The sequence below is a fragment of the Lolium perenne genome, chromosome 7 (genome assembly GCF_019359855.2).
Source record: "Lolium perenne isolate Kyuss_39 chromosome 7, Kyuss_2.0, whole genome shotgun sequence".
NCBI classification, from domain to species: Eukaryota; Viridiplantae; Streptophyta; class Magnoliopsida; order Poales; family Poaceae; genus Lolium; species Lolium perenne.
This window is the reverse complement of record NC_067250.2, coordinates 268,106,580-268,133,989: the sequence shown is the minus strand read 5'-3', so window position 1 is coordinate 268,133,989 and position 27,410 is coordinate 268,106,580. Positions and strand designations below refer to the sequence as shown.

The window sequence follows — 27,410 nt, the reverse complement described above, 5'->3', positions numbered from 1 at the left end:
CTCTCCCACTGCACCTCTCATCAAATATTTAATTTATGTCTACAAATTCACTTTTGATAACCTTGTCTCTCTCGAATTTGACCATTTTAGCTTATCTGTGAAGGATTACCCGGCCAAGGTGGAGATCACATGCTTAAATAGTTCTGGTGATATTTATTTTGTTCATGGAGCTCCTCGCCGCTCACCTTCCTCCATGCGGGCCTTCATCAACCTTTGACATCAACGTAATGGCCACTCCAATAATAATAAAAATTTCCATCGCTCCTTAGAGAATTTTCTATCCCCTGTAATACTCTGTAATACTTGCTTCTTTATGTTGATGATATTGTCCTTACTGGCTCTTCTTAGAGTTTTCTTGATCATATTATTTCTATAGTCAACAATGAGCTCTCCATGACTGAACTCGGTCTTCTCCACCACTTTCTGGGTATTTCTGACACTCGTGACTCTCGCGGTTTATTTCTCTCCCAACGCCAATACATCCTCGACCTCTTATCTTGGGCTGGTATTCCGGCTGCGCGTTCGGTTAATATGGTTAATTCGGTTCGATTAATTCGGTTATACGGTAAATACAGTTTCAATACTTTGGTTAATACGATTATGTATAAAAATACGGTTCGGTTTCGGTAATAACCATTAAATTTCGGTTCGGTTTCGGTAATAACCAAACTAACCAAAGTTGACGCAAATTTTAAAATAAGAACTAACTTTTGATGGTCATATATTTCATTTTTGTATTTTGTATGATCGTATTAAAGATTTTAGAAAAGAGGGAATCAAGAAAGAAGGAAATTTCGGACAAATTAAAATATATTTATAGTTTGCATGACCATACTAAAGGTTTTACAGAAGATGGAAAGAGAAAACAAAAAAAAAATACAAGATGATACATTTGGTACGTACGACTCGAACTAGCAACCTACAGGGAGAGCAACCAGGGGTCAAACCATCACAGTATAGCAGCCAACGTGTTAATTATTCACTTTACATATTAGATTAAGGTTTCGCGGGGGCGTTTGGCTGGTCTATAAATTCTGAATCTATGCTAGGCTAGTCGTTTGATTTATTTCGGTTTAACCACGGTTTTTCGGTTTAAAACCGAATTAACTGAGGGAATTTCGGTTTCATATTTTACTAACTTAAACTGTAACCACTAACTAGTTGACACTGCCCTGCCGCAAACTAGTTGACACTGCTTCCAAGCTCTCCTCTAAAGGGCAATCTTCTTCCGGTGATGGCCTCTCCAGTATCTTACTCTCACACCCCCCAAACTCTCTTATGTCGTTCAACAAGCTTGTCTTACATGCATGACCCTCATGTTCCTCATTATAATCACGTCAAACACATTCTTCGTTATCTTAAGGGAACTTTAGATCATGGTCTTCATATAAATTCTTCACCCCACATCCTTCACGGGTTATTCCGATTCATATTGGGTCGGTTACCCGGACACTCGTCAGTCCACGTCCGGATATTGTGTTTTTCTAGGTAACAATTTGATTTGATGGTCTTCAAAACATCAGGTTACAGTCTCTCGCGCGTCTGTAGAAGCTGAATACCGGGATGTTGCACACACAGATGCTGAATCAGTTTAGCTTCATCAACTTTTATCTGAGTTGCAGCGTCCTATTCATCATGCTACTATTGTCTAGTGTGACAACATTTCGGCTATTTACATGTCGAGCAACCCAATACAACATCGTTGGACCAAGCACATCGAAATTGACACTCATCTTGTTTGCGAGAAGGTTGCTTTTGGACAAGTTCACGTTCTTCATGTCCTAACCACAACATAGTTTGTAGATATCTTCACCAAGGGCCTCGTCACTTCACCATTCAAGGATATTCAGTTCAGTCTCAACGTTGTTGAACCCTACATTGATAGTGGACGGGTGGGGTGGGGGTGGGGGTAGACTATAGTTCTATTATTGTAATACAAGTTAGAATCACTTAGGGTTTAGGCCAAGTAGGTTTGTGCCTTGAGTCTATATATATACTCCCTTCACAAATAATATACGTGAGATTTACACAATTCTACAATGTTGGCAGTGGCTAATGAGAAGGCTGCTACCTAGACGTAGAGAGTGGTTATGATTTTTTCCCTTCACGACCGGTTAGGTTTACTGCGGAACGCGTGTTTTGTTGTTTTTTTTGGGTAGCTATATGGAGTTGGGGTGCAAATCTAGGTTTGGTTGATGGTACATTGAGTGCAGTTTTCATGTCGACACATGGAGTTTGAGCGGAGTGACAACCAAATATACTTGATCATAAACTATTCGATCGAGTATTCGGTTGTCACGTGAGTAGATCCACCCTCAGACCACCTTGTTCCACATTGACTCTTCCCTCTCTTTTGGGGCCATGCTGTCAAGGTCTTACTTTTGTTTTCATGCTTGTGATTATGGTAAACCCTATGGATGAATGGTGCATCGCCACCACAAGAGCACCCTGTACACCGTCCTTAGTTTAGGAAAGTAGATTTGTTTTTCATCGAAGGGCCCTTATCTAGACTAGAATTGCATAATGAAGAGATCAAAGCCAGTTTAGTGAGCAATTCCACCCTCAAGTCTCATTGTTCTTTGTTTACTCTAACATCGCCTTCTGATGGGCTCAAGGCGCTATGAATTCTTTTGTTACACAAAGTTGGACACTGTAGGTCTCCCTACGTCTATTTTGAGTTGGCAAGATCATTAAACCAACTTTAGGAGATCTCTCTTTATACTTCTAGTAATATAAGAAAGATGTGCGCCTGTACGGCACGACGAAGGTATCCATAGTGAACTTAAATTGATCAAAATAGTATTCTAAATTTCTTAAACAGAAACAACATTGCTAGTTTCCAACTGTGTCTATCGTTACAAATTATGTCATCCTTTTGCAATGTAGGTACTTGTCGTTGCCTATTCGACGGTACTCCAGAGGAGGGATCCTCATGGAGGGAAGAAGAAGTAGGGGTCATTGGGTGGAGAGTCCTCGGGACGGTGGTACGCGAGTTACCCAGTTTCGGAACACCTGCACGATGTTGCTTGTCTGGAATTATCTGAGCGCTTTCGCGTTGTTACAATGAGTTGTGGTAAATCATCTGTTGGTAAATCATCTGTATTCCCGGAAACGAACTTAACTGATCGCGCCGTGGTCAGTCTCCGCAGCTGTTTAACAGATGAGTGCTATAGGCCCATGTCGTCTTTGATATGCTGAAATCGCCTTTTGAGGCCATGAGACCATTTCAGTCTTTTGTTGTCTCCGTGACTGATGGATGCCGTTGTATTTGAATTCATCGAAATAAGTCAGCTCTCCGGATACTTGCTGCTAGTACACAAAGCTTGTGTTTCCTTCTCAGGCATTCTCATAGGTCAAACAGACTTTGGGATCACAGAATTTGTGTGGAGTGAACCATAGGGGTCTTCATCTCTGATCATCAAGATGGCATGATAGGTTTTACGTGGGTTGTTCTTCTGTTTTACTTAGTTACCTACTTCACATATGCACGTGCAATCTGTAATTTTTTTTTGTAGAATAAGGTTCCAGTTTTTCTCTTGCAATTGTGGGGCCATGCTCTGTCAAGCAGTGAGCTAATTCCACAAAGAAACTCAGAAATCTAGAACACTCTTTTCGGTAATTTTGTTGCACTAGAGTTGAAGGTGGGATACTGTTCCTTATGTGGAGACCGTTCCTCCAGTATTTATGCCAAAACACCAGCGACACAAAGGAAGCACTAGACTGCAATTTGTGTCAACGCTATTGTTTCCCTTCCACAGAAAATTATACCACTCTTAGAAATAACCAGAATCATAGTAGCATATGACTCTACATCATATGATGGACCGGAATTTATTTATCATTAGCTTTATGATTCTTTCGTTTGTCTTCAACTCCTGCACAGCTCACTCATGGAGGAACAAGAGTTATGTGGATGATATTGGTCAGCGGTGTGAACCTTCAGACCATCCGTTTAGCCTGTGCAAGTCAGAAGCAGCAGCTTATGGCTATCCATGTGAAGATCACACGGTATGAGAGCTCTTATGAATGTACCCCTAGACACTTTTTGAACTTCAATGTTATTCCTAAATAAATCTGCCCCTTTCTAAAGTATACAGCTTAAATCTATTGCAGGTTACAACGGAAGATGGCTATATTCTTAGCTTAAAGAGGATTCCTTATAGTATATCTGATGGTGCTAACTCGACCAATAATACGAGGCAACCAGTACTGCTATTCCACGGGCTTATGGTGGTAAGGACATTGTTGGACAAACCTTGTGCTACTTTGTTTCATGCATACCTGAATCAAATGTGTGTGTTGGACAGGATAGCGTTTCTTGGCTACTGGGCACGCCAAAGCAATCACTTGGATTTATTTTAGCAGATGGAGGGTTTGATGTTTGGTTTGCCAACACCCGTGGAACTAATTCCAGCCGGAATCATACCTCCCTCTCCCCAAATGATCCGGTTTTTCTCTCAAGCCTGGTTAAGAACGCATTTCATTGGATTTTTCTGACAGTGTATTGAACTATTGATTAATATTTTCAGGCCTACTGGGATTGGACGTGGGACGAGCTTGCTGCCTATGATCTTCCTGCTTTCCTTCAGTATGTCTATGATTACACAGGAGGTCAGAAAGTCCACTATATTGGTCACTCCCTGGTGAGATCAGATGTCCCTCTTAAATACTTCGATGAGTTGAGACTTGGGACTTGGGAGGTATACTTATATTTTTTTCATTATTTCCAGGGAACATTGATTATTCTTGCTGCCTTCTCCGAGCAAAAGTTACTACACTTAGTTAGATCAGCTGTGTTGCTCTGCCCGATTGCTTATCTGAGTAGGACGAAATCCAAACTCACCCGGCTTGCTGCTCAAATCCTCCTTGCAGAAGTAAAATACTGTTAAGCCTCTTATTATCAATTATCACATTTATAATTTACATATAGAATAATTTATCACTTTGCTCTGTCTTGTGCAGGCATTTCACTTTCTAGGTTATCGCGAGTTTAATCCTATTGGGTAGGTATCTTTACTGCAATTTCTAGTGTTACGAAATGCAGTACGTGCGCCTGCTTACCAAGTTCCTTCTTGTTACTTTGCCACTCACGGCAACTTACTGATTATGAGTAGAGTGCATGTGCTTAAGATTTTCTATTAGGTTGCCATTTTATTAAACTATGATTATCAATGTGATATCAACGTTGCCAAGAGTCACCTGCATTCAGACATGACACACCTTTGTTGAAAATCTAAAGTTCTGTCGCATACTGGTACTCTGGGTAACCAGTCTCAACTTCTTTTTTGCTGACTCAAGCCTCAACTGTTGACTGCTATAAATGTGCTGCTACATGATAGGCCAGTTACTCATGAAATTCTACTTCTGATATGCGGTGACCCTGAAATCGACTGCTACGATCTGTTTTCAGCTGTTGCGGGTACATTTCTTGTATACAACTTTCCATATTTCAGACAATGTATTATGCTAAGCTAAAATTGACCTCCTATCTGGCTGCGATTGCCTGATGTTTGAAGGACCGGACTGCTGCCTCAATACATCAACTGTATGCGCCTTCTGGCAGCATGCTCCACAGTCTACCTCTATCAAAAACCTTATGCATATGTCGCAGAGTAAGAATCACAATCAGAAGTTTAAGCTTTCTATTGTTGAAAGCTTAACTTTCCTTTTCCCAATTTGGCTGCAACCAGTGATCAGGAGCGAAGGTGTAAGAAGGTTCGACTATGGCAGCACCAAGGAAAACATGAAGCATTACAATCAGCCACGCCCCCCGCTGTACAACCTCTCATCCATTCCAACCCATGTCCCGATGTTCCTCACCCATGGTGGCCAAGACTTCCTCGGCGATGTCCCTGACACCAGGCACCTCCTGAGGACGCTGGTCAGACGCCATGACAGCGACAACATGGAGGTGTTATACGTGCCTGACTATGCTCATGCCGACTTTGTGGTAGGGTTCAATGCTCCACAGTTGGTGTACAAACCAATGGTTGACTTCTTTCAACGCCACTGAGTGTTGATATGTCAGGTCTCTCTGTGATAAGCCTTCAGCAGTGCCTTTATATCAATCTATACAATCAAAACTTCATATTACAGGCACCACACTTTCAAAAAAAAAAAAAAAAAAACTTCACATTACTTGTCCTTGTATATATGGCTTTGTCAGTTCGTAGTATATGCCCCTAACTTGAGTATTTGTCAGTTTGATCATGGGAGAGAGTGGACTGTTCGGCCAAATATTCAGTTTTATGTATCCAGTTTACCTAATATATATCCTTGAGAGGCAAGTTCGGTACTGTGTTATCTATAATAAGTCTCGAATTTCTGAATGATAAGAAGACATATGCTGTTGATTCTTCTCGGTTATTTTCTGTTAAAGCTCAGTTTTCTGGTTGCTCGTGTTGTGTTTATATTTAATATTTAAAGCTGTTGTGTTACCCGCAAAAAAAAAAAAAAAAAAAAAAAGCTGTTTTGAGATGGCAAATCATGTTAAAATTAGATAGTTTGCCGTCTCAGGGCAACAAGGGCAATGGCCTAGCAACTACTCCAGCCAGCATGCCCCTTCCTCAGCATCTCCAGCAGCTGCAACGCATCTCAATCCCCTGAGCTGTTCATAAATTTTCGGCTGAAAGCTACATGAGTGTAATAGAATTCAGAGTGATTTTCCAACCTAGTTTCTACCATGGAAATCTCAGGCAATAGATCATGGGCCTGTTTTCTTGTCAGCTGCTTACCACTCTAACCCTGATTAGGAAGCACATTTTCTTTGCCGGCAGTAGGTTATATTATTAGAAACAACTCCGATAAATTTTCCGTCTGCTCTATGACGTCAGCAAAACAAGCAGACACTAGAATGCTGAAACTGTTTTCCGGACCTGAAGAACATACCGAGCCATTTTTTCAGGTTTAATTATCCGCTATTTCCTCTTATTCCACACCGCAGAGGGGTTCTAAACTTCTAATGATTGTTGGTCAGATGGAGCCACTTCCTCTTAGTTTCGTCTGAATCTAGCTACCCAAAGGGTGTAGAAAAGAATTTGACTAGCTCTTTTTGTTTCCCGGTAATGATCTGATCAATTGGTTTTAGAACATTTCGGCAGCCTTATTCGATTACACTATTCCAATCAACGAAAAGAAAGTTTCAACCCCTACTTTCTTCCCCATGTATTTGGCCCTCCCCCCTCCAAAAAGAGAGCCACGTTTCCGGTGATGAAAACACTATTGCTAGAATCCAAACGTCCCCATCAGATAAATATGACAAGCTAGCTGCCATGCCTCGTCAATAAAAACAACAAAAATTGACATACCTTTAGCTTTGCCGAGTCTCCCTTTTATTTGATGATGAGTGACTCATCGTCAATCTCTGGCCCTTCCAGGACCAAAGAAACGTCCTAGTATCAAATCTTGGCACAAAAAGAAATATTGGAAGTGTATGCGATGCCTGTCTGTTCCAACAACTGTGGTCATTGACAACACTTCCGCACACAGAACCTGTGCCTGCAATCCAGATAACAAAAACCTCTCATTTCAACAGTCCTAGTCACCTTCTAGTTCTCTCCTCTAAGCACAAAGGTGACGAAAACTCAAAGTTGGGGCAATTCCATCCTAGTACTAGCTAAACCATATGCTTGCCTTCTATACCATAATATGGGAGAGTGAGAACAAACCATAAGAAATAGTCAGAAGAACTGAGAAACCATACCATAGTAGAATAGTACTTCATCCGTTCCTTTCTATAGTGCCTATAGATTTTTAGCATTTGTTTCAGAATATAAGGTTGTATAGCATAGCTTTTTTTCAATTACCCCCTTCCCGTTCAGCTTCCAAATCGTTCAGCTCCCAAATTTATTATGGTAAGTTAGGAAGATATGGATTTCCCAAATTTTACGTCGATCTCAAATCATTTAGCTAGGGATCTTGTGTACAAAATACTCTTGCGCTAATTTCCGTGCCAAAAAACTAAGGCACTATAGAGTGAAACAGAGTGAGTAATAGATAAAATTTTATTATTGTTAAATTGACAGGGGCCGCGCGAACGCGTACCCCCTCTATCACAAATTACGACGTCCACTCTCCCACTTGGGGAGATGGTAGACCAACGCTCTCACAATGTGCAATGTGAATCATTGATCTAGGCCACGGATCTTCTTGATCAACCGTCGACCCCGTCCAGGTAAGTAAGTTGCAGTAGAGCGCCTAGCCGTCCTGATATAGCCAGTTCTCCATCCCTAATCTCTTTCTGGCGTCGATGTGGTACTAAACAAAACAAGGGCGCTGGGGTGAGTCAGTGGCGCATTGAATTGTGAGCAGATTTTCAGTGGGCTTGTTAGTCCAAAGAGGCTCTGCCTAGGCCCAGTAGCCCGAATAGATGCTCCCCAGGAAAAAAAAACGTAAGATTGCTCGCGGTTTCCTTATTTTGCTGCAGAATAATCTGTTGCCAGGAGGAAACTGTCAAAAAAGAGTGGCACCTATGATTATCAACGGAATGAGTCAGATTTCTGTATGAGCCGCCCAAAAACTAGCTATACCGTGATGTCTGACTAGTGACTACTCAAATGGGCCAGGAAACGGCATTGACTAGTGTTTGTCGTTGACCTTAGGTTTTCCTTTTTTCCCAATATAATGCTCTAGTCTATTAGTTCAGAAACTTTCGCAAGCCATAGTTTGATTAACTATTCCAGTTATTGCCCAAAAGCTTCAGTCGCCAGGGGATGCTTTCGGCCCTCTTCTTCCCTTCAAATGGCCGCTCCTTGGCAGTTGACATCCTCACTGAGAAAACAAACAGATAACAAGTGAACCCCCACTGAGAAAACAAAAGGCAAAGTGGTTCTTTAACAATCTGATAATTTGATAAGCTCTGTCGACCCAGACTTCCTAGTCAAGTGCGATAGGAGAAGAAGACAGATAAACGAACACATGAGATGAGGTGACTTGGCGGCCGCTTGGCGAAGGATATGACAAGGGCCTCCTTGCCGATTCTTTACTGTGACTCGTCGCCATCATCATGGATTCCTGCCCCTTCCACAATCAAAGAAGCGTCGTCCCCTCCTATCAGCAGCCAAAGACTAAAACAAAACAAAAAATGTCCGTGCGCTGTCTACGTGGGATCGATCGATCCAGAACCTTAGAGCATGTCTAACAGGCCCCGTATTTTTTCGCCCCTTAAAACGCGAGTAGAGGGCTCTGTATTCACTTTTCGCCGGCCGAAAACTCGGACGAGCTAGCAGACCCCGTATCCCACCCCGTAAAACAGAAGAATATTCTGTTTTACGGGGTGGGATACGGGGTCGGGGTCTGCTAGCTCGTCCGAGTTTTCAACCCCTCAAAACAGGGTTTTTTGACAAATTGCATATTAGAACCAACACACCATTCACATAAAATAAATGTTTTACATCACACAATAATCGTCTTAATTATTACAATAATGTTTTTCGGAAATGTCAACAAATGTTCTAATGGAAGAATTAAACAAATAACAAATGTTTCACACATACAACAAATAGGAAATGAATGTTTCACACATACAACAATGGGAAATGAATGTAATAAATCATTGGCCATGCAACTGCCAATGGTGTTCAATCAAATCTTGGGTCAGCTGGTGATGAGTCTCGGCATTTTCAATGCCTCGATGAGCTGCAAGAAAAGCTTCAAGCCGATCAGGGTTCCTCTCGGGCTGCACTCGGGTGCCAACATTGTCATAGAAACATGGCAAGTTTAAACCTCTTTCATCTTCAATGATCATGTTGTGAAGAATCACACAACATGTCATGACATCAACAAGAGTTTCCTTGTCCCAAAACCTAGCAGGACCCCTGACAATTGCAAACATTGCTTGCAGGACACCAAAAGCTCTCTCAATATCCTTGCGGCATGCCTCTTGATTTCTGGTGAAGCAAGCTTCCTTTCTTGTCAAAGGCCTGTCCTTTTTCTCTTTTATGGACTTGACAAGGGTTGCATAGTTAGGGTAAATACCATCTGTGAGATAGTACCCCATGGTGTACTCATTGTTCATAACTTTGTAGTTACAAGGTGGAGCATCACCCTTAACTAGTCTTGCAAACAAAGGGGATCTATTCAAGATGTTGATGTCGTTGAGTGTCCCCGGCAATCCAAAAAAAGCATGCCAAATCCATAAGTCTTGAGAGGCCACAGCTTCAAGAACAATGGTAGCATCACGGCTTTTGCCACAATACATGCCATGCCATGCTTTTGGACAATTTTTCCATGTCCAATGCATGCAATCCAAACTACCAAGCATCCCCGGCCACCCCCTCTTTTCATTGATCTCCATGAGCCTTTTTGTATCATCCTCATTTGGAGCTCGGAGATACTTCTCTCCATACAACTTGATCACCATCTTGGCAAACATACGCACGCAATCCGTGGTTGTTTGCACACCAATGCGAAGGTACTCATCGGTATAATCTGCTGGTATACCGTATGCAATAACCCTCATGGCGGCAGAAATTTTTTGGTATGGGCTAAATCCCATGACTTGGGCAGCATTTCTTCTTTGCTTGAAATAATCGCAATTTGCCTCGCAATCTTTGACGATTTTCTCGAACAAAGTCCTACGCATTCGGTACCGTCTACGGAAGAGGCGGGGAGGATAGGTCGGTACCTCGGCGAAATAATCTTGCATCAGCTGCTCGTGGCCGAGCGCGCGGTTCCGCGGAATGCACATACGCCCCATCACGGATCCTTTCCGCTGATCCAGCAGCTTCATGCGGTCCTCCGTTTGCTTCAAGCCGAACAGGAGCAGCATCATCTCCGTCTCATCGTCGTTGAGCAGCTCGTCGATATCCGAATCGTCGGAATCCGACGACGACCAATCGGTGGACGCCGCGTCCAAATCCGCCATGTGCACATCCTCCGAAGCCATCTACCACGGTGTACCATACATCAGCCCTAAATCCGACCAATTTACCGGCGGCAACGAAGAAGAACGCGGCGGAATACTCACCGGCGGAGAAGACCACGGCGGGAGGGCGGGCGGCGCGCGTGGAGGGACGCGGAACTTCGGCGGGGGTGCGGCGGAGGTGCGGCGGGCGTCGACGAACCTCGACGAGGCTGGGCGGACGGCGGAGGGGCACGGATCTGACGGATTGTGGCGGCGGCGCGCGGATAGCGGCGGCGGCGCGCGGGGGAAAACGGGTGGGGGGAACTGAAATGTCCGCGCGCGCTTTCGGAATTGGGATACTGGCTTCGCCCACTATCCCAGCTCCCACCCCGCACAAGTAGGGGGCGACGACCCGCCCCGTACTCGAAAACAGCAAAAAACGATTCGGGGGCCGTTTTTACGAGACGTGCTAGACGGCCGGGTAGAGCCGAAACCCTCAAATCGGCGGTTATTATACGGGTTTGCCCCTTTTACGGGGTCTGTTAGACCTGCTCTTACACGCATCAGATCGAAACGACAAAGTTTCGCTCGTACTTGTGATGTTTCACAGCTGGTCTGGTCGCTTTCCTGATCATTGTTTTCTTGTTCTAATCACACGATCAGTGCCGGCTACCAAAGCGGGAGCTAGACAGATAGATCCCCAGGTGGATTAAAAATACGAGAGTGTGGTTGCAGAAGAACGTGAGGGGAGTTGGAGAATCGCATGAATCATTGGCTGTGATCACTCACTGATCACGGGGAGCGCCGCACGCGTTCTTCGCCGCACCGTCAGGACGCGCTCGCTTGTCGGCGTGAGCGTGTTGGAGGTGCCGGGCGAGCCTAGCAAATGTCGCACCTAGGGAGGGTTGCGGTCTTGCGGAGGTGTCTGGAGTAGCTAGCTGCTCGTGTTAGATTAACCATTGGTGTAATCTTTTTTTTTGGTGCTCCATCACTACAGGATTTAACTGCGAAAAAAACAGAGCGGAAGATATATGTCCTGGCCCTCAAGAAACATGACAATCACACGGTGCAGTCTACACACAACGCGGTATGCTTTAAGATTCGTGTGGCTATCTTTCATCAAGTACCGTTCAATTTTTATCAATTGCACGTGAATTGGACTAAATGAAACTCGACTGAAACAACATGCGCTGGAGGTCCCGTATATGCGAAAAATGAGTTTATTTCACATTTGCTCAATAGCACAAGATTTTTCGACATTTGTTTGATTACACCTCCCACAGCTGGAGCGCATCTTGTGCAACCTTTGGATGTGTTTTTTGCCTTTTTTTTTTCCTTCCGTCTTAACTACATGATAACATTCAAAGCTTTGAGATGCTCGGTGCAGATACAAAGCCATCCATAGGCTGATAATTTCTAATTAAATTCTGAAATACTAAGTTGTATCTCATATTTTTTGTATATTATGTCTGAGAGTTTGTTTTAAAAAAAAGAGACATTTCATTATATCTAGCTACGAAATTTCCTTCACTATGTTATGTTGTGTATTAGTTTTCTAATTATACAAAATTCATGTTTTTTCAAACAATGAATTTCATTACTCATTCTACTAACTATGTTAATCTATCTATCAAACAAATATACTAATCTAATGTTCGATTGAGCCCTCGATTATTTGACTTCTTTTCCATGACTAGGCTCCGACACAGATAGAGGATGACATGCACTATTTAAATTGTTCTTCATGCATTACTGCCTTTGGATTCCAAGATATATGTCACTTTCTGAATTTGTTCTACTAGATACAAACAGGTTAAGGAAAAAGTATAGACCCCAGGTAAACTAAAATAAATAAAATTTGTACTAAACTTTTATATATTTAAGAAAATTATTTGTACCACATCGTGCCAATAAGTATATTTTATTATATTCTTGGCATAGTTAACCACATAGCTCGTTGTTATATGCTAGTTGTAATTATTTATTACGTTGTTGTAAATGTATTTGTTCAAATAAACTTCTGTATTTTATTAATAAATTTTTAAACACAATTTATAAATTCTTTACTTCTTTAACTCATTTTAGCAATTGCGTAGAGTACATATTTTTTATATATTTGTGTTAACAATCTCCTAGGCATATGACCCAACATATATGTTAATAGTGGTTTCTAGTATATGGCTAGGTAACCTCATTTATTGAAACCTCTAGTAAATAAGTTGAATCGTTTGCATGATTCTTTAATTTTTTTATGTTTGGTCAAGCGTGTCCTACAAGCTACCGTGGGTACAAAAATAAGTTTACAACATTTGCATGGCGTATGCTTAGTATTGAAAAAGCATAGCTAAAAGTGATCAGGATGAACATGAAACAATGTGGATTATATTATGTGTCCATACTTATATAAAAGTAAGAGACTAGGTTGTCACATGTGGACATCTCTAGTCCTGGGTCTTAGCACGAACGGGGCTAAAGGTCCTCCATTCCCCACTCCAGATAGCATTACTAGGAAAAAGCTTTTCTGTGGCGCATCTTTTTGGACTTCTGTCGCGTATATGCCTTTCACCATAGTTGTCACGCGACAGATATTTGAATTCTGTGGCGCATATATATGCGCCACAGAAATATTAAGAAATTATGTGGCACACCAGGTCGAATGCGCCACAGAAAACTTATGTGACGCACCTAGCAGTGGTGCGCCACAGATTTTTTTTTAATGGTGGCCAAATCTAGATCTAGATCTGGGGTCACCGGAATTTCACCGTTTTTTTTTTAATTTCACCGGAAGGTGAGTGGTTGGGTGGGTGGGTGGGGGTGGGTGGGATGGGTGGGTGGAGGAGGAGGAGGAGGCCGAGGAGGTGGTGGTGGTGGAGGAGGAGGACGAGGAGGAGGTGGTGGTGTTGCTGGTGGTGGTGGTGATGGTGGTGGTGGAGGAGGAGGAGGAGGAGGGGGAGGAGGTGGTGGTGGTGGTGGTGGCGGAGGAGGAGGAGGAGGAGGAGGTGGTGGTGGTGGTGGTGGGTGGTCACCGTAGGAGGAGGGGGAGGTGGTGGTGGTGGGTGGTCGCCGGAGGAGGAGGAGGTGGTGGTGGTGGTCGCCGAAGGAGGAGAAGGTGGTGGTGGTGGTGGTGGTGGTTGCCGGAGGAGGAGGAGAAGGTGGTGGTGGTCGCCTGAGGAGAAGGTGGTCGCCCGAGGAGGAAGCCGTAGGAGAAGGAGGGGGGAAGAAAGGGAGGAGAAGTGAGAAGAAGTGTAGGAGAAGAATGGCGTCTCTGAAATTAAATTCGGGCTAACAATTCTGTGGCGCATGTCCATATGGTGCACCAGAGAATTTTTTTCGATTTATTTATTTTTGCAGGGATTTTTTTTTACTCTTTTCGAATTAGGAGATTCCAAAAATTGACTTACCAGGTAAACCCGGGTGAATTCGGATGTAGAATTTTCTCCCGGTCATTTTGATATATTGTGCAACGCAATTTTGTAACGCAATTTTGCAGCGCAATTTAAGTCGAAATTCATGTTTGTTAACTCTCAAAGGTACTAGATGACATAATACATGGGTATCTCCAAGGATTTTATTTTTTGAAATTTCTATCTATTTATTTTGTATTTTACAACACTAAAAAGGTACAAAAAATCATGTAGCTCATATGCCTACATGCGGCACAGAAAGATGAAATTATGTGACCACAAAACTTTGACTTTCTGTGGCGCATGTGGGCAGATACGCCACAGAATTCTCTTCGCCCATGTGCAGTACTAGATCCCACGTGGGCCCCATAAAAAATTATGTGGCGCACCTGTCCACATGCGCCACAGAAAGCCACAATTCTGTGGCGCACCAGTGCTATATGCGCCACAGAAAGTTGAAATTTCTGTGGAACATATTTTTTTTATGCGCCACAGAAATATTTTTGTGGAGCATGCACTTTTAGATGCGCCATAGGATACATTCCTACCTATAATGGTTTTCCTAATAGTGCAGCAGCCACGGTGAGGGTCATTAGTCCCGGTACATAATGCAACCGGGACTAGGGCCTCTAGTCCTGATTATTCTATAGTTTTGGTTGGGCAACCGGGACTAATGTGGGCCTCTAGTCCCGATTATTCCATAGTTTTAGTTGGGCAACCGAAACTAGTATCCGTCCTGAACCAAAACTAATGATCCGTTTTCTACTAGTGATAGTATAATTAATATGTTTTGAATTGTGCTTGCTAAGATCTAATGTATACGGGTGTTCCGACAAGTTCCTGGAATAAACAATCTTGTACGAAATTAATCATGAAATATAGTCACGAATAAATTTTAGTGCATCCTAACTGAACTCTCCGCAGGTGATGAGATTGGTTTGTTTCTATGTGGTACCAAGCATGTGGAATGGACTTTCCCCTACAAATTGAGAATTTTAATTGTTTTGAGATATATAATACTGATGTTTTAGGCGTAATAGTTGATATAATAGTGATTACTAATTTACTTTAAAATAGTTGTTGCACTCCTTCTTAGTGCCCAGAGCGATAACGACCCCTGCCCCATCCCTCCTCCGGTTTTCCCAGCTTATGGGCTGGACCTCAGTATACTAAGGGTCACTTCATTTAGGCTTTTGCTTATGAAGAAGCCGGCTTATAGGTTTCACACAAGCCTTTGCGGAAATTCAATTCGGCTCCCGGGTGCGTATGCTCCCTCTACCAAAAAATCATATTTTGAAATGTCGAAAAATTTGAACAAAATTTTTTACATGTACATCTCCATAATATATGAATGTTTGTCAAGTTTCACGAAAAACTAATTTTTTTGTGATCTATGTAAAAAGGAGAAATTTTATCTTGTGAAAAGCATTATTTTTAGCACTGAATTTTGTATTTTTTACACACGTCACATGATAAGTCAATTTTTATGAAACAACTTTGTGAGCGTGTAGCACGTAAAGATGTACGTGGGGATTTTTTGTTTCAATTTTTTTGAAATTTAAAACATGTGTAAGATGCATTTCAAAATATAGGGAGCATATGCACCCATGTTCCAAAACACCACTCTCATACACTTGCTTCTTCCACATTAGAAACCGCTCGTTGCCCCTCCTTGTCCCTGATGATGACCTCATGTGTGCTTATGTAATATCCCAGGTATTGGGGTTACAAAAATAGAGGAAACAGATGTGTGCATTGCATTCATGCATAGAAAATCTAGGAAATTTTCGCGCTTTAAAGTAAAACAGTCACAATAACTGAAGTTTCACTTGACCTTGGTGGAATTGAAGTAACTCATCAAGTCAAGCGCTATAAATCTCAATGTGACCTTTGATAAAACCTTGTTTTGGGTAGAGAAGATTTAATCTAAGGGGTTAGATCAAATGGAATTAAATCTAACACAACAACACTTAAATCAATGATCTATTGCTTGATCTTATAACAGATCATAATATGGTAAGCATTGCCATAACAAAAGAACATATGTTCAATTACAAACCAAGTAACAATAAAATGGAGAAACCATTCTTGATTTATCTTCTCCATGTCTTAAAACTAATCCATGATCCTACCATGAAACCTCATGGTATTCATTCCACTTCAACATTGGAATTATAACAAGGAGATCCACTCAAGAAGTATATATTCTTCTACATTCCAAATTATTATACATCAAACCTAGAGAGGTGAGAGTTCTATTATAATTATTAGAGAAGCAATGGAAAACCTTAAGCTAAAACCTTGGATATACATCCATGTAATCAAATCATCATCTTTCAGAGAAACCCTAGGATGTTATTTAAGACAATCCCTAGAGAGAGAAACCATTTATGTTAAGCATAGATATTGATGATCACATCAATCTCTATGGAGCCTAACCTTAGGTTAGTATTAAAGGCCTTCCCAAATGAGAGAGACCAATCATACTAATCCTAGCTTTACCTGTTTAAGGAATCAAGGACAACATTTGAACTAAAGCATTAGGAGTGGTGAGATAACCTAATATCACATGGAATAATATCATATCCATGAATTGATAAAGTAAGGAGGAGATATAGGAGAACACCATAAAAACCTAGAATAACTATTCCTATATGAGAGAGATCAAGCTATGGGTTACACCCAAATAGTTGAGGTAACACCTGAACTTTAGGGAGATAACTATCCATTTATTAAGATGATTATATCACCATACCTTGGAGAGAACTCTAAGTATTTACCCCAAGCATTTTCCTGGGATATAAACTACTGATGTAACCATAGCCAGGTCCAACCATGAAAGTATAATAGAAGTACTACATCCTAGTTGATCAAGACAATGCTTGATCATAGAAGTGAGAAATCCATTTAATGAGAGATCCTTAGGAAGCCAAACCTTGATCATTATAAATTGAGTGATGATCATAAACCCTAAGAACTTGAGGTAAAGATATTAAGAAGAAGTCGATCATGCCTAATCCCTGATCATGATCTTTAGATATATGAGGATAAGTTAAACCTTAATAAGATAAGTAGATATCATTCAACACATGAAGTTATAGGGAGGTAACTAGTAAGCAACCCTAGGCTTATATCCCAACCTTAACTTGTGAACCACCTGGTGATCATAAGTTGAATTCTACCACATATACATTCCACTTATTCTTCACCTAAGAAACATAAGAAAACCCTAGAGTAAAACTCCATACTTAATATGGTGAGAAACCATCCATTCATATGACCAAAGTTAACTATAAAAAGAACTATAACCAATGTAGTTACTTTAATGATAAATTGGGGATAATAATAGAAGTTAATTGGTAGAAGATAAAACCAATTCTCAAATCCTTAGTAATTAGAGAAGCACATAAGATATGAAGCAAGTAACCATATTATCATGGTTAGGGGAGATTAAACCCTAGCTAATGCACTATGGTGTCATCCCATATCTACAACCTAGAATTATATCACAACCTAGTTTGTATACCATTTGCGTGAGCAGAACTAAAACCCAATGAAGCCATATTTGAGTTTCAAACCATGTGTCAGTAAGCACATAGAATTAGAACCCTAGCATTGCACTCTCATGCTTAAATATAAAACAAAAGAGCCACCTAATGTTAAGTCCTATAATTAAACCCATGTGTGGTTAACAACCATTTAACTTTGTAACCAAGATAAACCATGATGGAAACAATTCATACTTAGATCTCAAATATAATGATAATATTACCCTTAATAAGTGGGGTTATGAGAGAAACTATAAAACCCTAATACATTGGAGCTCACATAAAATCATGTGCAATTGACCAATTCCTCAAATCTGAAGCCAAGCCCTAATAATAACTTCTAGAACATTTGAAATAAGAATAATCAACTCTAATTATTCAACAGGGAGTTATATTACAAATAAGAAAAGGGAAATTAAAATGAGAATAGAAACACATGTCTAATTGCTATTTTGAATAAGCCCACATATATGAAATTTAATCTAATATAAAACATTGTGTTCAATTAGGAGAATGAAGAAATAGTCATTGCACTACATATTCAATAAATTAACATAATTGAAACACATGCAAAATAGAAAAAGAGTTAGAATATGAATTCAAATCTGAATTCAAACTAGAATTATAAAATAGAAAATAAAAGAGAAAAAGAAGAGAAGAAAGAAAAACCTAACTGGACCTTACCTGGCTGAGTAGCCATGGTGTAGCCCAGCAGCACGGCCCAAACTGCAACCCACAAGCCAACCCAGAAACCCACCATACCCGTTCGTAAAATATCAACGAGGGGGGCTTCGTCCTCATCTCTTCTCCATGCATGGACGACAGCACGATGGCGTGCTCCCTTTCTTCCTCTCGCTGGCGGCCTTCCCTTGCTCGACGGCGTGACGAGGCGTGCTCCAACGCCGTATAAAAGCCGAGAGACGATCACTGGCCCGAGTTCTTCCTCTCTCTCTGCTTAATTTCCCCAATTCCGAAACCCTAGCTTACCCGGCCATCACCATCGCCGTCGACTGGGACATCCCCGTGCCTCGTCGTGACCACCATCGGAACCGCCGTCCTCGACTTGGTCACCGTGCACAAAGAATCAAGCTGAAGCGTCCTCAATCGACCGTGCCAGGTCGTCTTCTCCGGCGCCGGCATCGAGCAATCCCGGCGTATGCGACCTCCTCTCGCCTCGCCGACAAGCCCGTCGTGCTCACGGTGAGTCTCTGACTCTCTAGAGCATCCTAGCTCTTCCTCTAGCGTCCCCTAGCATACCCTTCACCGTAGGCCGTGACCACCACCGCCGCACGTCGTCACCGACCAAGCTCCGGTGACCACACCGGAGCGGCGCCGCCACCATAATGTTCGCCTCGGCGTCCTCTTTCCAACAAGCATGCACACACCCCCGCGGGAACCTTATACCACCGGCGATCGCCGCCAATTCCACCGGTAGTGAGCCCCCATGCCACAGTGGCGATTTTGACCTTGGTCAATGCCTGCGTGGCAGATGACCTGGCCTATGGCCCACCAAACAGTGACTGCGGGTAGGAATAGCCCGGGTAGGTTTAGCAGATTCATGTTTTAATTCAAATTTCATAATTACTGAAAGTTTGCAGATCAATAAAAAATTAATATTAACTCGGAAAAATATAAATGAGATATCAAAATGTTCATAAAAATAAATTCTATTTAATAAAAAAATAATATAAAAAATTTATTTTTAATAAAAATTTAATTGTTTAATACTTGTTATTTAAGCCTTTAATTTTAATTCTAAATTCAATTAAAATTCAATAATTAGGAAAAAGGTATAAAATAAATAAAAACCAGTAAAGTAAATAAAGAAAACATTAAAACTAATTTTCTTTATCTGGAACTTATTAAATCTTTATTATTGGAATTTAAAAACCCTAATTAATAATTGTCTTAATTATTAATTCATTAAAAATAATAAAATGCCAAAATCCAATCTTATGTTTAATTCAAAGTTGTTAATAACCTTAACTTCATAATGAAGTTATTAACCAAGAACTAAGTAGTAATTATGAAACCCTAGTTCCAATAAAAGTAACATTGTGGTTTCATAATTTCATGTGTAATCCTAAAACCTTAATGCCATTTAGACCCTAGTTCCATTATTACATGTGAACCCTAAATGGTTCCAACCCTAAAACCAAGTTAACATGTGATCATGATACCTTCTTTTCAAACATAGAATAATAATAGCAACTAAATAATTGCCATGACCACATAAAATGTAAGAACCCTATCACTAGTTAATTGCTATGTTCTCATCTAAATAAAACTTGTTGATCTAGTAGGATCAACCAAGTGTAAAACCCTAGTTCCTATTTCCAAGACCACCATCCTTAACTATCCATGATTAGCATCACACCATTGTGATGAACCCTATTAGTAACCATGATTGATGATTACCTTACATTCCCTACTCCACTAAACCCTACTAGTGTGAGATACTTATGAACCATCCTATTTAGGAAACAACCATTCTCTACTTAGAAATCCTATAGCTAATCCAAGATAACCTCAACCTTAATTACAATACTTCTTCTTACTTAAGAAGTATGTTCTTCAAAAGTTATTTTTTTGAAGAAAGCACAGAATAGTCATCAACCCTGCCTTATAGGACATATAAACCCTAGCTAGCTAGTACAACAAGGTATACCAACCTTGATAGCACCCATATGCAATTAAAATGCTTAAGATACGCATGCTTCACTAAAACTCTACAAGCTCTAGTTGTTGATGAATCCAACTATGTTGAGATCCATCTAATACCTACTCCAGAAACTAGATGAAACCATAATAAACCATAGAACTCCACAACTCTAATTATCATACTTGTTCTTTATTAAAGAACATGTTCTTCAAAAGTTATTCTTTTGAAGTATATGATAATTAATCATTAATCATGCCATATAGTGCTAAAACCAACCACTATTCATTACATGTTAGGATTATACCAAATGTTATTGTTGTGTGCTATTAGTGTTATGGTTATGATATATTGCAGCACCTGTTTATGATACCAATCAACCAATCCTTAATAAGAACCCTGTTTGTGAATCACTCTAAAAGTGCAACACACCCTGAACCAATCATTACAACTCACTGATCCTAAATCATCGGGGTTAGGTCACGCTTAGAACGAGTGCATCTCATACTTATGCATTATTGCATCCTTGCCAATCTTTTAAACATCGTCCTTACCGGACGATGATGCTATTTCAGAATTTGGAGTTATTACGTATCGAAGACCTTGCCTGCATAATCTTGCAGTCAAGAAAGGCAAGTTCATCACTTGCTCATGTCATTTGAGTATTTTTACCAAATTACTTGCAAAGTACTATGTTTATCACTATTGCATAAAAAGCAAAACCACTATTTTCATAACTATGAATATGACTAAGTGGTGGGCAATTGAACCATGGATTGTGTTGATATGGTGGAGGTTCCATTGCAAGGGTTTATATCCATCTAGGATTAAACAACAAATGTCGTCCAGTGATTCTTGTGCCGTAATAACCGTGTTAACTATAAGATCTGGAGTGGGACGGAATAGTCAATCGTATTTCCACCTCTTGTACATCAACGGATGCGCTTGCCATAGACACTTGTATCCTGAGGGACAAGCGGTGGGCTGGGGAAGCCTAAAGTCCCCACGGTAATGCGGTCTATGATGGATTGTAAGGTGTCCGGAACGGTCTATCTATGGTTGATAGGGCAGGGCATACAAATTGTTCGAAACGGTCTACCTTATCGGTATAGGGGAGAACATATGCCTGGGTCGGTCTCACCATAGATATAGGGGAAGACAATCTTACAAAAGGGTGGGTGTGCGAGGTAGCGGAGGAAAATGATTGGCTATGACCTTATACCGGGACTCACACCAAAGGAAGTGTGGACGGGTCGCCCCCGGTTGGCACCAAGGTTAAGATCTCTTATGGGTAAAGCAACACACCTCTGCAGAGTGTAATGAATCGTGACCTGTCACTCCCTGTTCCGGGATATGGAACTGCGAACGCTGCCGGAAAGGAGCTCCATGAAGTTCTAATAAACCGGTGAAGGCTGACGGACATAGTTCTTCTGAATAAAAGCAACCTTTTGAAGAAATGGTTATAAAAACCTGCATTGGTATTAGACTTTCTGGTCTAATGCCGTAGCTAGTGCATTAAACACCTCTTTCCTATAATGAACTTGTTGAGTACGCTCGTACTCATCCCACTCTTAAATCCCCTGCTTAGATATGGAGGCATCGAAGGAGGATCTACAGCGCAACTCGAAGGCCGAGGAGTCAACAACTACTTCAAGAGACAGGACCCTGTCAGAGGAGTCAGATACCACATCCAACAAGGAGAAAACCTAGTTTAGCCATAGAAGGGAACTAGCTTCCTAAACCTAGCTCATACTTAGCTAGAATCTATTCTTAGCCTCTATAGCTAGTTAAATACTCTACAAATAGAGTTCGTGATAAGACTAGACTACAAGTCATTCTTCTGGAGTTTATTTGCAGTTTTACCTCATTGTAAAGTAGGAGGCTGTGATGATCTTATGTAACAGAGTCAATGTTGTAATTCTATAGACATGCCTTGGACCCGCATATGTTTCTATTGTACCACTCTTAGCGATATAATACTAGTGAAACGGTGTTTCATTGGTGTTATATCGGACTTGCATACTACACCATGCAGTGGTATGCCGGGTCACCACAGCTTATCTCGGGAAGCATCGACATTTGCATAAAAAAGTTTTGTTGGTTTGTATGGTTAGGAATTGCTTTTATATACATAGACAAGTTGTCGCTTTGGCGTAGGAAAAGAGGCCAAGTGCCCCATTTTCTACTAAATAAATTGAACCATTTTATTGATATTATTGTTCTATATTATATTCCACATTTGCTATTTTTGTTTATTCAAGACTAATTTTTCTATAAAGGGAATATATTAATATAAAAAATATATCAATTACATCCAGCCTTTGCAACAACGGACCACCCTAATGGCACTACGGATGCACACAACCAAAAAAAAGGAAAAGAGAACTAAGAAACAAAAGTCCCGCTACATCATCTCAGGCCTAACAACAGCAATACATCCACCTCAAGACAACACCTGAAATACAGACTCTCCAAAAACGACGCCTCCAAGAAGAAAACAGTGCTCAAAACACCTTCGTCGCCCGATCAGAGATCTTAGGTTTTCACCCTGAGGATAGTTCCTGCTCTCAAAACAATGTCTCCAACAAGATCATTGTTAGGCACAACCAGTTAAGGCTAGACCTTGGATTTTCACCCTAAAAGGTAGGACTCTGAACTTCACATGTGTTGTCGCCCCCACTTTCATACCGCTGATGTGAAGCCCGGAACACCAAGCAAGTCTCTCAACAGCGCGGAGACTTGAACCTCCCTTAGCTAGTCCTCCCCTCAGGCCTTCATGAAGTTCTCTTCTTCCGACTTTCATCATGGATCCATAGTCACTTGATGTCAACACAGAAAAATAGCTTCGCGCCGCTCCCTCCAGAACCAATCGGTCGGAATAAAAGTATGGTTGCGAACGACCGAATACCACCGGTTCTGCAAACTCCAAGCAAAAAGCACTGTTACATTCACCGGCGGAGCCTTCCAGAACTCAACACACCGGCCAGATCACGAGTCCAGGCCTCCGGTAGGTCTTCCTCTTCACGCAAGAGAGGCCCTAGGACCTCCGCCTTAAAACAGGTCGGACCCCCACGTCGGCGACCATCCCGAGCTGGCCACTCCAACCCTCCACCGGCGACACCGTCGCCGGCTTCCATGCTCCTCCATCACGCCGCCGGAACGTGGTGATAGATCGATAGATCCACCACCACCAACTGCAAGCCGACCCTCTCCGGCGAAGAAGAGGGCCATCTCCACCGTCGTACCCAAAGTTGTAGCCCCGGGCGACCTCGTGTCGCGGAAGAAGCCCGAGATCGCCTCCACTCACCGGCGAGAGGCGGGGGGAGGGGATGGCGCAGGCCATGGCCTGGCCGCCGCCCACCACCAGCCCCTGCCGGTGTGCTACGGGGGAGAGCCTACGGGAGGGGGGCGCAGCGCAGAGCCGCCGCCGCCCATCACCCGCGTCGGCTGATCCACTGTATGCGTCGAGGAGGAGATCCCATCCGCCGTCACCCACGCCGACGAGGAAGAGCCCCCGCCGCCGCCACGCCCCGTGGGTCTTTGCCCCAGCGGTGTTATCGGCGGCGGCGGCGGCGGTTAGGGTTGGGGTGGGGGTCGGGAGAGGAGAGGGGTCCTGATACAGTTGTAGAAGGGGTACTCTTTTTGCCTAGACATACACGATGTTTAGCTTTAAGCATGTTTGCAGTCTCGGTTTATAGAGAATCAAATTTTTATTTACCAATGAGTCGTCAAATGACACGGTTTTTCCACATGATTTTTGGAAATTTCGTTTGGTATTTTTGGATAAACAGCAAAAAGGTGCACGATATCAACGAATTACGGAGTTAGACATGACTTCCTATGTCATTGTGCAATTAGTACTCCCACTGCCTGCTGCCTAAATTTATTCTCCGTGTTATCTTTTAAATTCAGTATACTCCAACTACAGCAAAGGCAAAGGCATGGCATCTGGCAAAGCACCTGCTAGTTCGTGCGTTAATCCAGCCATATCGCACACGCTGTCCTTTCACTGACGTTTTCATCTCATCCCAATCGTACAAACTTCAAATCAACAACTCACTCAATAGAAGACTCTCCAATCAAACCCCCCTGAGGGCATCTCTAGCGGCACGACGCATTTCGGATGTCTGAAATGTCCGTTTGCGTCGCACGGCGGACGCTCGACAGACCGTTTTTATCAGCGCGTCCGTTTGCACCTAGGGGTGGCTCCAGCGGGCTGACGCATTTTCGCGTTTGCATCAATTTATGAAGTTTCCAAACAACAAAATAAGGAAATCAACAAAGTCAGAGTTATTACATTTAAAAGTTCTCTAGGCATAACCTTCATGGCCAGCCAATGTCCACTGATGCTCAATCAGATCCGTTTGCAGCTGTTTGGAGACGTTCTCGTCAGTGACTTCTACATTCCTATGTAGATAGTCCTACCAAGATGAAGATTCAGGAAGTGGCGCAACCAGCTCACCTTGGAAATCCCATTGGTTCTCATTGCGGCCATCAGGACGATCGTTCTCAACGATCATGTTGTGCATGATCACGCAGCATGTCATCACCTCATGCATGGTCTTCAGCGACCATGTTCTTGCCGGGTGACGGACAATTGCCCACCGATCTTGGAGCACACCAAATCCGCGCTCCACATTTTTCCTGCAAGCCTCTTGCATCTTGGCAAACCTCCTCGTCTTCTCGGAGTTTGGATTACGGACAGTCTTCACCAATGTGGCCCAGTCAGGGTAGATGCCATCAGCAAGATAATATGGTTTGTCATATGCATTTTCATTGATCTCATAGCTCACCCGGGGAGCTTTGCCTTGCATGAGCCGGTTGAAAACCGGTGATCGGTGCAACACATTGATGTCATTGTTGGAACCGGCCATGCCAAATAATGAATGCCAAATCCATAAATTTTGAGATATGACAGCTTCAAGAATGACAGTTTTTCCCTCCTCATGCCCGCTGTACGCACCCTGCCATCCAAATGGACAGTTTTTCCCCTGCCAGTGCATGCAATCTATGCTGCCAATCATTCTTGGGAAGCCTCTAGACTCGTTGATAGACAGGAGGCGCCTTGTATCCTCAACAGTTGGCTCATTACAGTAATACTCTCCGAACACGGCAATCACGGCTCGGCAAAACCTGTACATGGCCTCAAGACAGGTGCTCCCACCCATTCGAAGATACTCATCGAATATATCCGCAACCATTCCATATGAGAGCATGTGAATAGCCGCGGAGCATTTTTGGTAGGAGGTGAAGCCTAACGCACCTGTTGCATCGCGCCTGCATTGGAAGTAGGGGTCGTAGTTTCTGACGCCCCATAGAATGACCAAGAACAGGTCCCTTGACATCCGGTATCGGCGCCGGAACATTTTTTCCGGGAAGATCGGATCATTGAGGTGGAAGTAGTCCTTGTGGAGGCGGGTCTGCCCTTCCACTCTGTTGCGCAGCAGGTTTTTGGCGCGGCCCTTCACAGAGCCCCGTTGCTGCGGTCGCGGGTTAGAGGTGAACTCGTGGATCATGGAGGCCGCAGTTGTTGCCAAAGTCTGCGTCGACTCATCGGCTCCTCGTCAGAAGAGGAGTCGACGACCTCCGCGCGGAACTTGTCCAACATCTGCCACATGTCCATCTGCGTGGGTACAAACTGCGGATCAATGGCCGCGCACGATAGCGCCGAAAACACGAGTAGGAAACCTACCGACGCAATTGACCGAACAGGTCGTGGGCGGCGCGGAAGGGCGGCGCAACCGGGAGCGTTTCGCCCGAAAACAGCCGGCAGGTACGCGGCGGAGCACGCTCCTGCTCTCCCGCGCGGCAAGAACGGAGCCGACGGCGACTACTGCGGCGCTACGGCCGGACGGCGGCGCTAGGGGTGGGGGTGGTGGCGTCGCACTAGGAAAGGAAAGAAGGGGAACAAGAAGCAAATCAAAGCGGTCGATTTCGCTGTCCCTGACATGCAGGACCGGGTAAGAAATGGAGGACGCTGATAGAATGGACTCGTGATCACTTATCGCCCCGCATCGTTGCATACACGCCCTTCCAAACCACCCAAGAACCAGTGAGAGACGAGTTCAACAGGTCCACGGTCGACGCGCCGCACAACATCCAGAGCAGAGTGAAGAACGGAAGAGACCCTCCCTCCCGCTTCACCTTTCTCAGACAGGGCTAGTTCCTGTTTGGGGACGGCCAAAGGACAAGGATCGAGAGGTCGAGAAGAGCCTGTCCATGCTGCCATTGCCACGACGACGCCTCACAGCGACGGGTTGCGGGGGATGCCGTCGATCGTTTCAAGTGACCGAGGAAGAGATCAAGGGTAGCTAGCAGCTAGGACGAAGGACGTCCAACTTGGCCGTAATAATTCTCCGAGAAATCGACCGGAATTGAATCCTTCCTTCCGTGCTGGCGCCCGTATATGCAGGACGGATTCGAAAGCGGCACTTGGGAATCCTGTCCGTGGACGCAGCTGTTGGAGATATGCCCAGGAGGCAATAATAAAATGGTTATTATAATATCTTTGAGTTTATGATAATGTTTACATACCATGCTATAATTGTATTAACCGAAACATTGATACATGTGTGTTATGTGAACAACAAGGAGTCCCTAGTAAGCCTCTTGTATAACTAGCTTGTTGATTAATAGATGATCATCGTTTTATGATCATGAACATTGGATGTTATTAATAACAAGGTTATGTCATTATGTGAATGATATAATGGACACACCCAATTAAGCGTAGCATAAGATCACGTCATTAAGTTATTTGCTATAAGCTTTCGATACATAGTTACCTAGTCCTTATGACCATGAGATCATATAAATCACTTATACCGGAAAGGTACTTTGATTACATCAAACGCCACTGCGTAAATGGGTGGTTATAAAGGTGGGATTAAGTATCCGGAAAGTATGAGTTGAGGCATATGGATCAACAGTGGGATTTGTCCATCCCGATGACGGAT

General features: G+C 42.8%; 1 protein-coding gene and 1 non-coding gene across 2 annotated transcripts; one reads left to right on the top strand and one right to left on the bottom strand.

The window, feature by feature from the left end:
* Nucleotides 1–3,783: 3,783 nt before the first annotated feature.
* Nucleotides 3,784–6,330, top strand: LOC127311595 (triacylglycerol lipase 2). Its single transcript, XM_051342038.2, has 9 exons — nucleotides 3,784–4,008; nucleotides 4,114–4,233; nucleotides 4,308–4,448; nucleotides 4,530–4,643; nucleotides 4,731–4,874; nucleotides 4,963–5,003; nucleotides 5,340–5,419; nucleotides 5,517–5,612; nucleotides 5,691–6,330. Exons 1-9 carry the CDS (start codon nucleotides 3,802–3,804, stop codon nucleotides 6,011–6,013), a joined length of 1,266 nt encoding a protein of 421 aa, XP_051197998.1. The 5' UTR covers nucleotides 3,784–3,801; the 3' UTR covers nucleotides 6,014–6,330.
* Nucleotides 6,331–8,021: 1,691 nt separating this feature from the next.
* Nucleotides 8,022–8,181, bottom strand: LOC127318179 (U1 spliceosomal RNA). Its single transcript, XR_007861734.1, has one exon. It is a non-coding gene; the product is annotated as a U1 spliceosomal RNA (small nuclear RNA).
* Nucleotides 8,182–27,410: the final 19,229 nt, after the last annotated feature.

Bases quoted from the DNA above. Each gene is read 5' to 3' on its own strand.
- LOC127311595 (XM_051342038.2), top strand. From the start codon at position 3,802: ATGACTCTACATCATATGATGGACCGGAATTTATTTATCATTAGCTTT. The intron at 4,644-4,730 runs GTGAGATCAGAT...CATTATTTCCAG, and splicing joins ACTATATTGGTCACTCCCTG to GGAACATTGATTATTCTTGC. The intron at 5,004-5,339 runs GTAGGTATCTTT...GCTACATGATAG, and splicing joins CGCGAGTTTAATCCTATTGG to GCCAGTTACTCATGAAATTC.